General features: G+C 46.5%; 1 protein-coding gene across 2 annotated transcripts in view; it reads left to right on the top strand.

Moving 5' to 3' along the window:
• MYLK (myosin light chain kinase) overlaps positions 1–14091 on the top strand; it is a 118037-nt gene that overhangs the window by 21604 nt on the left and 82342 nt on the right. For both annotated transcript variants that reach the window (XM_079155262.1, XM_079155261.1), the window contains exons 8-10: positions 6869–7003; positions 8869–9066; positions 9636–9885. In XM_079155262.1, coding sequence (XP_079011388.1) covers positions 6869–7003; positions 8869–9066; positions 9636–9885 — 583 coding nt within the window. The remainder of the gene's footprint in view (positions 1–6868; positions 7004–8868; positions 9067–9635; positions 9886–14091) is intronic.

The raw sequence follows: 14091 nt of genomic DNA, 5'->3' as shown, positions 1-14091 counted from the left end.
AACTAAAACCACTATCAATTTGTATTTTTAAGAAATGTTGTTTCAATAGAAAAAGTCTAATTGCCCAGAAAAAAACTGACTTGTTTCATTTAATTCCCATAAAATTTCCACTTTATACTTTTAATTAACTGTACAAATGAAGTAAACTGATGCTTAGAGAGGTTAAGTTAGCCAACCACAGTAGCCCAGCTAATAAGCAGCAGAGCTTGGCTCCCACAGCTTCTGCCCATGTGTTTTCTGCTTTGCTGCTCTGGGACCCTAAGTCACTTGCTTGATGCTTTGGTTCACTAGAACAAGAATTTAATGTTTAATATCAAGATTAGGAACTGTCTTCAAAAAACCACTTCCAGTGAGTAAAAATTAAAGCAAACTTGGCCAGGAAGGAAAAACTGTGAGGTCAGTAGGATGATAAAGAGGGGTCTGTGTATATGTGTGTCTGTCTCCCTCCCTCAACCTTCTCTTCCCCTGTTCCCTCCCTCTCTCCTTTCTCCTCTCTGCTGCCTGTTCTGCCCTTTTTCCTACTTCCTTCCCTTTCTCAAGTTGTTCTGACAAGGGAGTATATGTGGCTTCATTTCCACTTGCCCATGAACTGCTTAATAAGCAGTTTGTTCTTCATCCTAGTTCTTGTCATTTCCCTTGGAAGTGGCCTGATCCTCTTCTCTTCTCTCAAAATGGAACAGTGGCAGTTCATTTAATGACGGAGACAGCAAGTGCATGGAGAGCTGTTGGCCAGTACCAAACCAGAGCAGCAGCAGATAAAGCAATTTAGATCTGTAATCCTAGACCCCGTAAGTCAGGGAGGCAACAGCTCCTTCTGGATCCTAGGAAGAAGGCCCTCTCAGGCTTGATCTTGGCAGATAGCAGGAAGCACAGCTATGGGAAAAACTTGGGGTATATTTAGTCTGGACTTGTCGGTGCTAGGTAACACATCTGTCCTGGGTCCCAGTGACCCCTCCTTTGCTACTATGGCCAGTGCCTGCTGCCCTCCCCCCATTCAGATGAAGAAGGCTATTTCCTGAGTTGGTGCTGCTGGAGGCTCTCACCTCTGACTCTGTCCTCCCACCCAAGCCTCAAGCCAGTTTAGATAAGGACTATGCTAGATAAAAGCAAAGGACAGCCCCAGAGAAGTCAGTCCCTGGGCTAACTGATGTCCCTGGGCATGAACACAATGACAGAAGAGTCCCGGAAGAATTTAAGTGACCTGCCTATGTTCCCAGTAAATAGAGGGAAGACAGCCAGACCAGGACCCAGCCAGCTGCATCCTCAGCCCTAGAGGCCATGAGCATGGGCCCCCTTCCTTCTCTGAGTCTCAGCTCCCCAACCTGCAACATGGGAACATAATCTGTCCCATGCTGCAGAGGGTGTCGACAATGGCACTGAGTGAGCTGTGTACACCCTTTAGAAACACAGCACTGAACTTTGTAAAGAATTGTTATCATTCTATCTCAGTGGCATTGTATCTCAGTGGCATTCCCTCTCTGCCTGATTAAAAAGTAAATGTCCTAGTTTGGGGGACTTTTCTCATAGGTTATTGTCAGATTGAGTTTGCCAAATTAAAAAAGTCAGTAGGGTTAGGTAAGTAAAAACACCAAGCACATTTATCTTTATACTTGTTGTGTGTCAGGTATTGTTCTAGCTGTTTTACATATTGTTTCTTTTAGTGACCTAAAAGCCCTGCCATTCTATTATGTATAGAGCATGTGTTACATTTATCAGCATTGCACTATCATTGATAATTGATGATAACTGTATAATCAGTTTAGAGGACCAAACACTGAGGCCTGGTGGGGAACTTGCTGCAGATCACATGACTAGAGCCAGGAGTTAAGAATGCCAGTTTCCATCTGTCTCTTCTCATTTGACTTAAGTCCATGCAAGAGTGAGCATAAACTGATGCAGAGCCTATGGGCCACACATGAGCCAGGATGATTTGTTTGGCTTTGGAGTGAAATGAAATATACACACACTTTGCCCTTTTTGCCTGGCTTTGCTCTGTTCTGCTTTGTTTTTCTTGGTTGTCAAGAGCCTAGCGTGTGGGCCAGCTAATGGTGTGTTTGTCCTCCATGGCACTGAGTACTCACTGTGGGCCCCTGGGGAAGGCTGGTTCCCTTTAGAGAGACCTATGTTATACCCTGGCCTTGTCGTCAGAAGGCCTGGCTCTGAGCTCTAGGTCTACCTGTACTGGCTCTATGACCTTGGCCAAGTCACTTCCCCTAAGCGTATTCTGGTCTCACTACCAGCGAAGAAGAGTGGTGGGGATGGGACTGGGGTTCTAGAAGTCTGGTAGGGCTTTTCTCAGGCTGTGTAAAGGAGGCTACTTGCCTAGAACTCAAGATCCTCTCTGTCTCCTTAATCCCAGTGCTGGGGGTCGGGAGCTGGCTGGTTTTCTCACCCGGCGGTTGAATGCTTGGGATGGTTCAGCCTTCACTAGCCTGAATCCATGTGATTCAGCCTGCACCTGCTGGGACATCAGCACACACAGGAGCCCCACACTGCAGCATGGGAACAGGGAACAGGTCCACTCTGAACATTTGCTTCCAGTTGTCATTGTTCCACAGGGCTTTGGGGAAGAAAGAGCAGGGTCAGAGGCAGCGGTGACCCTGGTTCTAAATGCCTGCCTGGGACCTTTCCCACAAAGTCACTCTCACTCATCTCCCAGGGAGATACAGTGAAAGCTGGTTCTCAGTTTACTTTGAACTTTATCCCAGGGTATTTTTAAGCATCACATTTGTATTCCTCACGGTACTTGCCTCAGGTCACATAAAAATGAGTCAGTAATCCTTGGGCGAGGGCCCAATCTCGGATTGATTCTTTTGCTGCTGATAAGCCCAGCAAGTAATTGAGTCCAGGTGGGTGGGCATGAGTGGGTTCTCATGCCAGGCTCCATGTGCCCCGAGAGCAATGCACGTGGTCCCCAACTTAAGAAGGTTCAACATCATGATGGTGTGGAAGCCGTGTGCCTTCAATAGAAACCACATTTCAGATTTCGAATTTTGAACTCTGATCTACACTAGTGATATGCAATATAATACTCTTGAGGCTTGGGGCAGCAGCAGCAGGCTACAACTACCAGTCAGCCCCGCAGTTGTGAAGAGTCAGTGCTCCGCAATGGACTGTGTTGTTCAGCTAGGATGCTCGTATTAGTGCACTGAATGCATTTTCGACTTAGGTTATTTTCAGCTTCTGATGAGTTTATGGGATGTAAGCCAAGGAGCGTCTGTAGTTGCACACGGTATTTTCTCATACTATCTCCAGAGCTCCCTGGGGCCCTGAGGATACTATCCCCAGAGACAGCTAAGGAAACTGAGCTTCAGATAGAGGAAGGGACGTGCCCAGGCCAGGATCTGGGAGCACATCCTAGATTTCGGCACAACACTGTCTCTCCCCTCCACAGATGCAGGCGGACACACCAGCTTTGAGAGACGCCCCCTCCTGAGGTGACGTGTGGCGGCAGCTCCCAGGCACCTTCTCACACACACTTCTCAGCTCCCAGGGTGGCTCGGGAGGTGCAGGTTAGGTTTTTGGAACCCAATGGCTGGGGCCCATCAGGTGACAGCTTTGCTGAAGCCCTGAACCAGAAAATAGGCAGTGAGAAGAGCCCGGAGAGGGTGGGGTCCAAGAGCAGACTGCCACTGTCTAAAGGAGAGCAGGCGGGAGTTTAGGATGTTGCAGTAGCACCCAGGAATCCAAACCCATCTTCAGGGAGCTCTGTGATGTTAGGACTTGGGCTCAGACTTGGGCAGAGAGGCAGGAACAGGGAGTCCTCCAGAGAGGCAAAAACATTTTGTCCTCAAGCCTTCTCCGTCTGTTTAAGACAGGAAATTCCTAAATTCTCCTGAGGCAACCAGCTCTCCCCACCACTGCAGCCCAGTAGGGGAAATAAGATAGATCTATGCATTTCCAATACTGAGCCCCCAACCCCTCTCCCAGGATCTTCAGCTCAGGCCTCTTGGCTACCCCCTGTCAAAGATCAATGCCCAAGTTGCAGGCATGGGGGAAGCAGCAGTTACCCGAGAGCCCCAACTTGTCATTAGAGACCATGATCTCACCTGTCCCAGCCACTCTTGTACTCCTGCTCCTTGCCCTCCCACCAGCGCTCGCTCTGGGGAAAACTTTCAGTCTCTCTCCTTCCACAAGCCCAGAGGCTAGACCCACAGAGCCTGAGTTTATTTTCAGTGGCTGCTGATAAAAAAATTAAGAAGCAAGTTTGGAGTTAGGTCTTGCCCAGGTGGAGAAAACACCTTGGAACTGTCCCCAGGGCTCCCAGCTTCCTGAAGAAAGTCTTGTTTTTGTGACCCTGTGCAATAGAACCCCCCAAACATCTGAGTTCCTCTCCCAAAATCTTTGATTTTTTAGTGATCTCTTAGCTATATAAGTTTATATTTTGTTACTGTAACAAAGGCTGAGTAATTTGTAAAGAAAAGAGATTTACTTTGGCTCCTCGTTCTAGAGATCTAAAAGCATGGCACCAGCATCAGCTCCCTTCTGGTGAGGGCCTTGTACTGCATTATATCATGGCCAAAAAGCAGGAAAGAGAAATAGGTGAGAAAGATGGAGGGAAATGCCAGGCTTGCTTTAGAACTGTCTGCTCTCCTGCTAATTCAGTGCTGCGAGAGACAACTCACCCCAGAGAGAACTAATCCAGATTGAGAGAACCTTATGCAGTCCCTTGAGAAAGATGTTAATCCATTCATGAGGGCAGTGTCCCTATGATTTAATTACCCCCAGAGATCCCACCAGACAATACCACCAGTATGGAAATCAAATTTCAACATGATGGGCTGGGAATGTAGCTCGGTAGTCAATCATCTAAGTTTTGGTGAGTTCAAACCATAGCACTAGCCCTCCTGGTCACAAGCCTTGCTTCCACCAAAATCAAGAACAACAAAAAAGCTTAAATGGACTTATTGAAAGTCAAAGCCCCCTGCTCACAGGACCAGGAGGGCAATGAGCACTGGGCATCTGAGGGCTTATCCTACACCAGGGCTTTCCTGCATATGAGGTAGACAACCCTTATCTCCTCAGTGACCAGGGTGAGGCTAGCCTGGAGGAAGATTCCAAGAGTGAGAGCAAACCTTTCTGTGAGTCCATCTCCACAGGGACCTGAATGAGAATGGACCAGGTCATACCCAGAAAATTGCTCTGGTTTTTGTCCTTCCCTAGCTGTCTCCCCCTCTCAGATGGATTGTGTGTGTGTATATGTGTCAGGCAGGTATCATTGATGTATAGTAAGCTGCATATCTTTAAGGATTTTAATTTGATGAGTTTTGACATGCTTACCTCCATGAAACCTTCAGCATGACTTTAGAAAAATGAATATCTCCATTTCTCATTTTTTCATGCCCTTTATAATCCAGCCCTGCATCCCCTGCCCCAGGTACTCACTGATCTGTTTTCTATCCTTAAACTTTATTTTCTAGAGTTTTGCATGAATGGACTCATCCAATATGTACTCTTTCTTTGTCTGGCCTCTTTCATTCAACATAATTATTGTGAGATTTATCCCTCTTTTGGTGCCTCTCAGTGCTTCTTCATTCCTTTTAGTTGCTGCGTGGTATTCTGTTGTATTATGGGTTTATCATAGTCTTTTTATTTGTTGTCGTATTGTTGAGCTTTGGGTCATTTCCAGTTTGGAGCTATTGTGAATCAATCTGTTATTCTTTTTTTTTTTTTTTTCTGGCAGTGCTGGGGATTGATGTGCTTGCAAGGCAAGCACTCTACCAACTGAGCTATATCCCCAAACTGCTATGGCTATTTGTATACAAGTCTTTGTGAAGATATGTGGTTTCATTTCTCTTGATTGAATATCCAGAAGTAGAATGACTAGATTATATGGGAAGTATATGCTTAACCTTTTAAGAAACTGCCAAGTCTATTTTTAATGGGTCTATGACATTTATACTCCCACCAGCAGTGTGGGAAAGATCCATGCTGCTCCACGAATTGGCCAATATCGGTTTATGGGATGGTCAATCTTTGTCATTTTAGCCATTCTAAAGAGTGTATCATTGTTGTGCTGGGGTCAAACCCAGGGCTTTGTACATGCTAGGTGAGCTCTCTACCACTGAGTTATACTTCTAGTCTTATAGTTTGTTTTGTTTTGTTTTTTGTTTTTTAAAGAATAAAATAGGGTTGGGGATGTAGCTCAGTGGTAGAGCACATGCTTTGCATGTATGAGACCCTAGGTTCAGTCCACAGCACTAAAAAAGGGGTGGGGGAGGGGAAGAAGGAAAAGAATTTACCTGTTTGCTTGTGTATGTTGTATACATAGATCTCCTCAGGCAAAATGAACATGGAACTGAAAATTGGTTGCCTCAGGGGAGACATGCTTGCTTGGCTGGGTAATGGGTAGAAGACTTTACAGAGACTCTTTGGCACCTTTTGAATTGTGCCACGTGAGTGTATTACTTATTCAAAAAAGTAAACAAAACTTAATGGAAAAAAATAACCTCATAATGATTACATGACTGGTATGAATCTACATTATGTACAATCAGAAATGAAAACTTGTACCCCATTTGTGTACAATGAATCAAAATGCAGTCTGTAAAAATTTTTTTTAATTATTAAAATAAATAACCTCATAAGATACCAGGTAGTAGATTCCTCCTTGAGATTTCCTAAGGAAGCAGAGCCTGGTTTGAGTGTAGCTCTGCAGAGATCTCATTGGTCACTCCCTGCTCTCCTACAGAGTATTGTCATGTCAAAGAGAGAAACAAGGCACATCTGGTTCCTCCCAAGGATCTCCAGCACCTCCAAACATTCTTGAAGCAGTTAGAACTGATCCTCAGCATAGTTAATTAGTCTTTGTTGAATGAATGAATGAATGAAATAATGCTCACCCCATGTTCTGTTGTCTACCACACAGAAAAGAAGAGTGACAGAAAGAGTGGCCTTCTGCCCCTGTCTCCCAACACGCCTGTGGCACCCATCTTCCTACAGGGCCTCTCTGATCTCAAAGTCATGGATGGAAGCCAGGTCACCATGACAGTTCAGGTGTCAGGTCTGTCTCTGTGTCTTTCTCCTTGTGATATTTGTGAGAAGGGCCACAGTTGCAACATAGGTATTGTTCCCCAAGGCCCTGCTCAGAACGTTGACCCTCCAAAAACCAGCATAGGGCCACCAGGCAATGAACCCAAGGAAGAGGAGCCTCTTGGCTTCTCTTTTCTGCCTCTCTAGGTCAAATTTTATAGCTTCAAGGTTAAATGAACTGGGGGAAGAAGATGGCCAGAGCTAGAGGGGTGAGGGATTAATTTGAATCATTTGTGGCCAGATTAGCAGGAAAGCTCTGAACACTGGTGCAAAACCAGATTGTGTGAGAACTTTACAACTCTCAGAAGGTATTCTCAGTTGCTCTGTTCAAATTTTAAGGTGAAAAGATAGAGTAGAGGTCCTTCTAAAACAGGGACAGGGAAATGGAGCTTGTGGCTAGCACCACAGTCTGAAATATGATCTTTGGTAGAGATGAGCAGGAGTAGCTCAGGGAAGCTCCTGGCTCAGTGTTCCTGGCTGGATGCAGCCATAGCTGCTGTTGAGTGCCTTCATGGTTCTTGGCTCCTGATCAGTGCCTCTGACAGCTTGGAGGTCACTTCCCTAGTTTTTTAGTTCCTCTTGAACTGCAGAAGCAATAAAGATGACTTGTGAGAGAACCTGTGAACTCTTCCTTGTGGGGATGCTTAAATGGTCTCCCTTTTCCTGCAGGTTGGAGGCTATCCTGTAACAGCCCCAAGACAGATAGCTGAGTCCCCTCCCCTGTCCACTCACCATACCACTCATGGAGTCCTCCAGATGGAAGAAACTGGAGCACTTTACACCTGGCCGCCAGGCATATGGTGTTTGACACAGCAGACAGATGGTTATCTGCTTGCTCTTAAGTCTCTGCAGGGACTGCTGCCACCCAGCCTGCCCCAGCAGTCTATTTCAGGGACCTCTGAAAGCAAAGCTTGATAGTCAGGTCTTACATCAGAGGAAACCTTCACCATTGGCCGTTGTTTTATATCCCAACAAATTCCAAAAAAATAGACTGGTGAAAACTGACAGTGTGGCCACCAGGAGCCATGTTTGGATACCTGTGAATGCTGGTGTCCTGGGATGACATTTGATGTTAGCAAAATGAAATGCTAATTGGACTCTTCTGGTGACAGTCTGCAAGGAAGTTACCATGAAGTCACCATTACTTGCACTGGTTACCTCGTGTGGGTAGTGCAGATTAGAAAACACACAGTTTGAACCCAGTAATCCACTTAGTATTTTCAAGCCATCTGAATTCTAATTTTAAGAACCATTCTTCCTGGGTTTTTTCCCATCTCCAAAATCATATTTTCACTTCAGTTCTTTTTTGTTTTCCCCAAATTTGTTGTTTAATAATCACAATGAATATATATTTGGTATTTTCTTTGTGTCAAATTTTATTCTAATGGGCAGCTAAAGGAAGTTTGATTCACTCATGTATTCTTCCCAACAAGCCCACAAGATACATACTGTTAGAATCCCTATTTTTCAGATGGGCAAACTGAAGGTGTAGAGAATTTGGTAGAATATTTAATAAGATATTACAGCATCAGCTGGGTGTGGTAGTGCACACCTGTAATTCCAGCAGCTCAGCAGGCTGAGGTAGGAGGATCATGAGTTCAAAGCCAGCCTCAGCATGTTAGCAAGACCCTAAGCAACTCAGCGAGACCCTGTCTCTAAATAAAATACAAAAAAGGGCTGGGGATATGGCTCAGAGGTTAAACACCTCTGGGTTCGATGCTGGGTACCAAAACACCAAAACAACAACAAAAAGATATACAATGTCAAGTGTAGAGTTGCCACCTGGCCAAGGAAGTCCTTCCCTGAATCAGTTCCCCACCCCTCCTCTTGGTTCAGGGAATCCGCCCCCTGAGGTCATCTGGCTGCACAATGGAAATGAGATCCAGGAATCCGAGGACTTCCACTTTGAACAGAAAGGCAATCGACACAGCCTTTGCATCCAGGAAGTGTTTCCGGAGGACACAGGCACATACACCTGCGAGGCCTGGAACAGCTCCGGGGAGGTCCGCACCCAGGCTGTACTCACGGTGCAAGGTGAGGCTTAACCACTCTGGGGAATGGTTGTGCTGCCCTGGCCTCTCCCAAAGAAATGTGGAGAGGAGCAGACTGCAGGAGCTGACTCTGGTCCCATCCCAGCCCCAGAGGCAGCTCCCTATCCTCCATTTCAAGCTCGAATGAGAGGGCAGCACTCCAACCCCCAAGCCTTCTGAAGTCCCTGCCCTCTCTGGGCTACTGGTGCCAAGATGGTCCTTGCCCTTAGAGAGCTGTATGTGGGAAGAAAGGTAAGTTAAGCATATAGACAGCAAAAAATAGCAGCTAGTCAGACACATCTGTTGCAGATCTTTAGCACCCAGCCTAGTGCCCACACCTTCTGCCCTCCCCTTGCTTTGGGACTATTCATTTAAAGCTGGCCTCTGAGAACATAATACAGACAGCTTTGCAAGAAGAAAGGTGTGCTGAGTTTGTTTGTCCAATCGCAATGATTTCTGGACTAGCTGTTCTTTGAGTAAGACACTTCTTCCCCCTCTGCCACCATGGAGAAAGTTGTGCATGCCTGTGCTGAAGGGCCTCCCTCTCTAGCTTTATCCTTTTCCATATTCTAGAGCCTCAAGATGGCACCCAGCCCTGGTTCATCAGCAAGCCTCGCTCGGTGACGGCCTCCCTGGGCCAGAGTGTCCTCATCTCCTGCGCCATAGCCGGTGACCCCTTTCCTACTGTGCACTGGCTCCGAGACGGCAGAGCCCTCTCCAAACACACTGTCCATTTTGAGGTACTGCAGAATGAGGACGTGTTCACCCTGGTTCTAAAGAATGTGCAGCCCTGGCATGCTGGCCAGTATGAGATCCTGCTCAAGTGAGTCTGCATGTCCTGCCAGCCTCCCTTCCCCTGTTCCCCCAAGATTCCCGGCTCCCTTATCCTGAGACTGGACAGCCAGAGGAAGTACAAGCTTATGTGGGGGTTGGACTTCTATGGAAGGCAAGTGAAAGCTTGGTTAGCTGACAAATTTGATTCTAACACTAGGGTAGAATAGATTCTCATGGAAAACCTTTCCTTCTGAGCACAGTTCCTCAAAAGTCTCTGTCATATTACATTCTGGATTTTGCATATCATGTTGTATGTGGAAGATAAGAAGGAGGGAGTAAAGGACTAATGGTAGAAACAGGAGGATAGAGGGAATGTATTTGTTATCTATTGCTGTGTAACAAAATATCCCAAAATTTAACAGCTTGAAATGAAACATTTATTATCAGTTTCTGTGATCTATTGTTAGTCTCTTTTCCATTAGGAAAATGAAATACTTGAGACTGGGTAACTTTACAAAGAAAATAGGTTGATTTAGCTTATAGTTTTGGATGGGTGCTGCACCTGTTGATGGCCTTCTTACTGGCAGAGTCCCAGGGTGGCACAGAGCATTACATGGCAAGAGACAGGGAGCATACTTGTGTCCTGGTCTCTCTCTCTCTCTCTCTCTCTCTCTCTCTCTCTCTCTCTCTCTCTCTCTCTCTCTCTCTCTCCCTCTCTTCTTATATGGCCACCAGTATACAATCTTGGTCACCTGCCCCATGACCTTATCTAATCGTAATCACTCAAAGACCTCACACTAAACCATGGTTGGATTAAATTTCCACCCTCTTAATACCTCACAATGGAGATTGAATTTCAACACATGAGACCTTGAGGGGTACACTGAAACCATATCCAAACCATAGCAGTTGGGAATTTAGAAGCAGCTGAGCTGGATGAAAGCAGTTGTCAGAGGACTGAGGTCTCTGAAGGCTGAATTGAGACTGGAGGATCTGCTTCAAAGGTGACTTGGCAAGAGGCCTTGCCTCCTTGCCACACGACCTCTCCACAGGGCTGCTTGAGTGTCTTCATGACATGATGGCTTTCTCAGAGCTAGCTACCCAAGAGAGCACAAGTCTGAACTTGTGATGTCACTTATGACCTAACCTGGGAAGTCAGTCACACACCATCACTTCTGACATTCCAGCTGCTAGAAGTGAGTCACCAAATACAGCCATGCTCAAGAGGAGGAGAATTAAGTTCCACCTGTTGGAGAGGAGTTTCAGAGAAGGTGGAGACATTGTTAAACCAGTGTAGGAAGGTTAATTTTCCCCATTCCTCTTTTCTCACCTGTTTGAGGTCTTGCTAGATTACATGGGAGGGTAAGCACCATGAAGGCACACCACTGTGTCCCCATGTCTAGAAAAGTATCTGTCCCATAGTACGCAGTTGGTAATTATTTGTCAAATGTTCTTTTACCTTTAAAATTCTCCAGCTCTTAAAATTCTTTGCCAGCCCTGGGTTGATAGAGGCAGAATGCCTGCCTTGGGCCCTGGGTTTGTGTAAGCTTTGAAGAATGCTTGTCCACACCCTGACCTCCACATAGGGCGTTGTGCCACATCCTGAGGATGGTTGGACCTGCCCTGGCTTGGGTGCCTGGCCACTTTGCAAGGAGCTTTCTCTCCTGGTCTTTCCCATTTCCCCATTCTGAGCCCATCATGCTCAAGGCTCTGAGCTACAAATAGACTGCGTGCCAAGGCTACTGCCATGATGGGTCATGGTGCCTACAATAATTGAAAAACCTCAGTATTCACCCCATTCCCTTGGGTCTTTCTGGACACATGCTTTATATTGTATCAGTTAGCTCTTACTGCATAACAAACTATCCCAATACTTAATGGCATTTTTTAAAATAACCATTTTTTTTAAAGCTATGTATTATATCTTAGGAGTCTTTGAGCCTGCTGGGGAGATCTGCTGATCTGCAAGACTCAGTGGATCCCAGCTGAGCTCAGTGACCTGCTTGTTATTAACTGTGTGCTGCTGGTCCCCCTCTGCCATCAGCAGTGTGCTCAGGATACATCAACTGCCTTTTTCCTTGTTATGACCAGGAGGGCAAATCTGCTTCAAATCTGAGGAGACCCCACTCTTACTCTCTAGATCAAAATAAAGGATGAAAACGGATTCAATGTGAAAATGCTTGCTGACAAGCTGTCTGCATAAAAGGAGTAGATAATACTCAGGTTAAGAAAGCCAGACATCTTCAGAGGAGATGAACTTTTTGTGATATTTTTGAGGGAAAAGAAAAGCTGATGGCCAATGAGAAGGGGCTTGACCATTGAATAGACTGAGCACAACAGGGTCAGGGGTGAGAAGGGAGAGCAGAGCAGCGGGCTATGGGAAGTCTGCCAGGCCAGAGAGGAGGGTTGCTTTGGGAGATCGGCAAGCAGACTGTCTGGGGCCAGCTGAGGACAGTCATAAAATTAAGACTTTTCTCAGCTGGAGAGGAGTTCAAAAGTTATCTAACCTCCTCCTCATTTAATAATTGGGAAAACTGAGGTCTCGGGTCATGAACTTGCTCATGACCACCCAAAGGCCTTGAGCAGGGCCAAGTTCAAGCCCTCATCTTTTGATTTAAATTGGATACTCTTCTCTTCTAATGACCCAGTTTGGGGAGTTTCCAGTGCACTGGGAACTGGGGGACCTGAGAGGTGCCATCTCCATCCCTGCAGCCCTTGCTTCTTTTCCCTCCCCACAGTCTGGCCTTTTCATTCCTATGGGAGTCTGTTGCCATGACCTTGGCTTTGTCCCCAGCTGAGAAGGAGCAAGTCAGTGGAAAGTTCTCCTGGGGACTATGTGCCAGGCCTGCCAGGGGCCTTGCTGACTTCCCACTTGCCTTGTCCCAGTGGAAATCAGACCTCAACCAGGGAATAATGCCTTTCATGGAGGACGCTGGATGGCTGGGAGGAAGCCTGGTGGTGGGGGCAGGAGACGCAGTCCTGTCTGTCCCTGCTGAAGTCCTGAGGCATGTATGGATGGGTTTCTACCTCCCCTTCCCTTCCCTGGCTCTTGTCTTCTATATCAAAATGGAAAATAGCAAAAAGTTAGCTCTAAATTCCAGCTGACATGTTCGAAAAATTGATACTTGCCAGGAAATTGATTCTTTAAACTAATTTTATGTACAAAATCATCCCAGTGGTTGGAGTTTAAGACTTCACAACCAGAAAGTGGGCTTCTTGTTCAGGGCTTGGGAAGTGGGGGCCCAGAGAGTCCTGTGAGTTTGTGAAAGGTGCAGCACATAGGGTGATAGCCCATGTCCCCCATGGCAGCACCAGGACAGGCCTCAGTCTCAGTCCCAGACCTGAGCTTATAGCCAGGTATGTGAAAATGTTAAGATGCTATTAGGTTACCTGTTTAGGTTACTTGGAGTGTGGCCCAAGACAAGAGGCCTTCTGACTTTGATAGGCTCCAAATGAACACATGATTTGTCTTAAAGGGCCAGTGTAGATTTAATTTTCCATCTGTAGGAATAGTTGTCCTACTGGAGAGCCTTAGTATCCCAGTTCTCTGCCCCGAGTGGTCCCCATACCTCAGGGTGAGGTCTGGGATGGATTGAGCATGAGGTCTTGAGAGACTTGTCTATTCCTGTGCTCCCCACATTGGGGATAGATCATGATAAACGACAGAAGCCCCTACCTCCTTCCTCCAGCAAAAGATAGGGCTTACTCCAGCTCAGGGGACAAGGTTTCCCACCACTTAAAGCCTCGAGTGGTGTGGCCAGCATAAAGTGGGGCCATCTGGTCAGCATCTGCTACTGATTTCTGCATCTGGGCTATGTTCTACTTGTGACAGGAGGAAACTCAACTGAAGATGTGTCAAAAAGGGCTACTAGGTATACACAGCCCTTGGGCATCTTGACATCCTGCTTCATGCCAACCCTGGACCCCATCACACTGTGCTTGGAGTAAGACTGGGAAAAGAATGGCCTAATGCTGGCCAGCAGCCTAATAGAAGTGGGGTGCCAAGGGCTGGCCCTCAACCCCAGCATGCCCTTGTGTGGTTGTTCTATAAGTTGCCTGAGCCCTGGAAGCTTTTGTGAACATTGAGAGTCCAGGGTACTCTACAGGCCCTTAGTCAAAAGCCTGGCAAGGCTTTTGAGCCAAGGAGGACCCTAGGCCCTGAAGTTCTCCAGGCATGAGGACCCTTAACTCAGTGTCCTCTGAGAGCCTGAACCTTAAGGAAGGGACAGAGGAGGAGATAGGTATAAAAAGGCTG

Source organism: Sciurus vulgaris, assembly GCF_902686455.1.
Source record: "Sciurus vulgaris genome assembly, chromosome: 10".
NCBI lineage: Eukaryota > Metazoa > Chordata > Mammalia > Rodentia > Sciuridae > Sciurus > Sciurus vulgaris.
The sequence above is the reverse complement of the archived record's forward strand: the minus strand, read 5'-3'. Positions and strand labels throughout refer to the sequence as shown.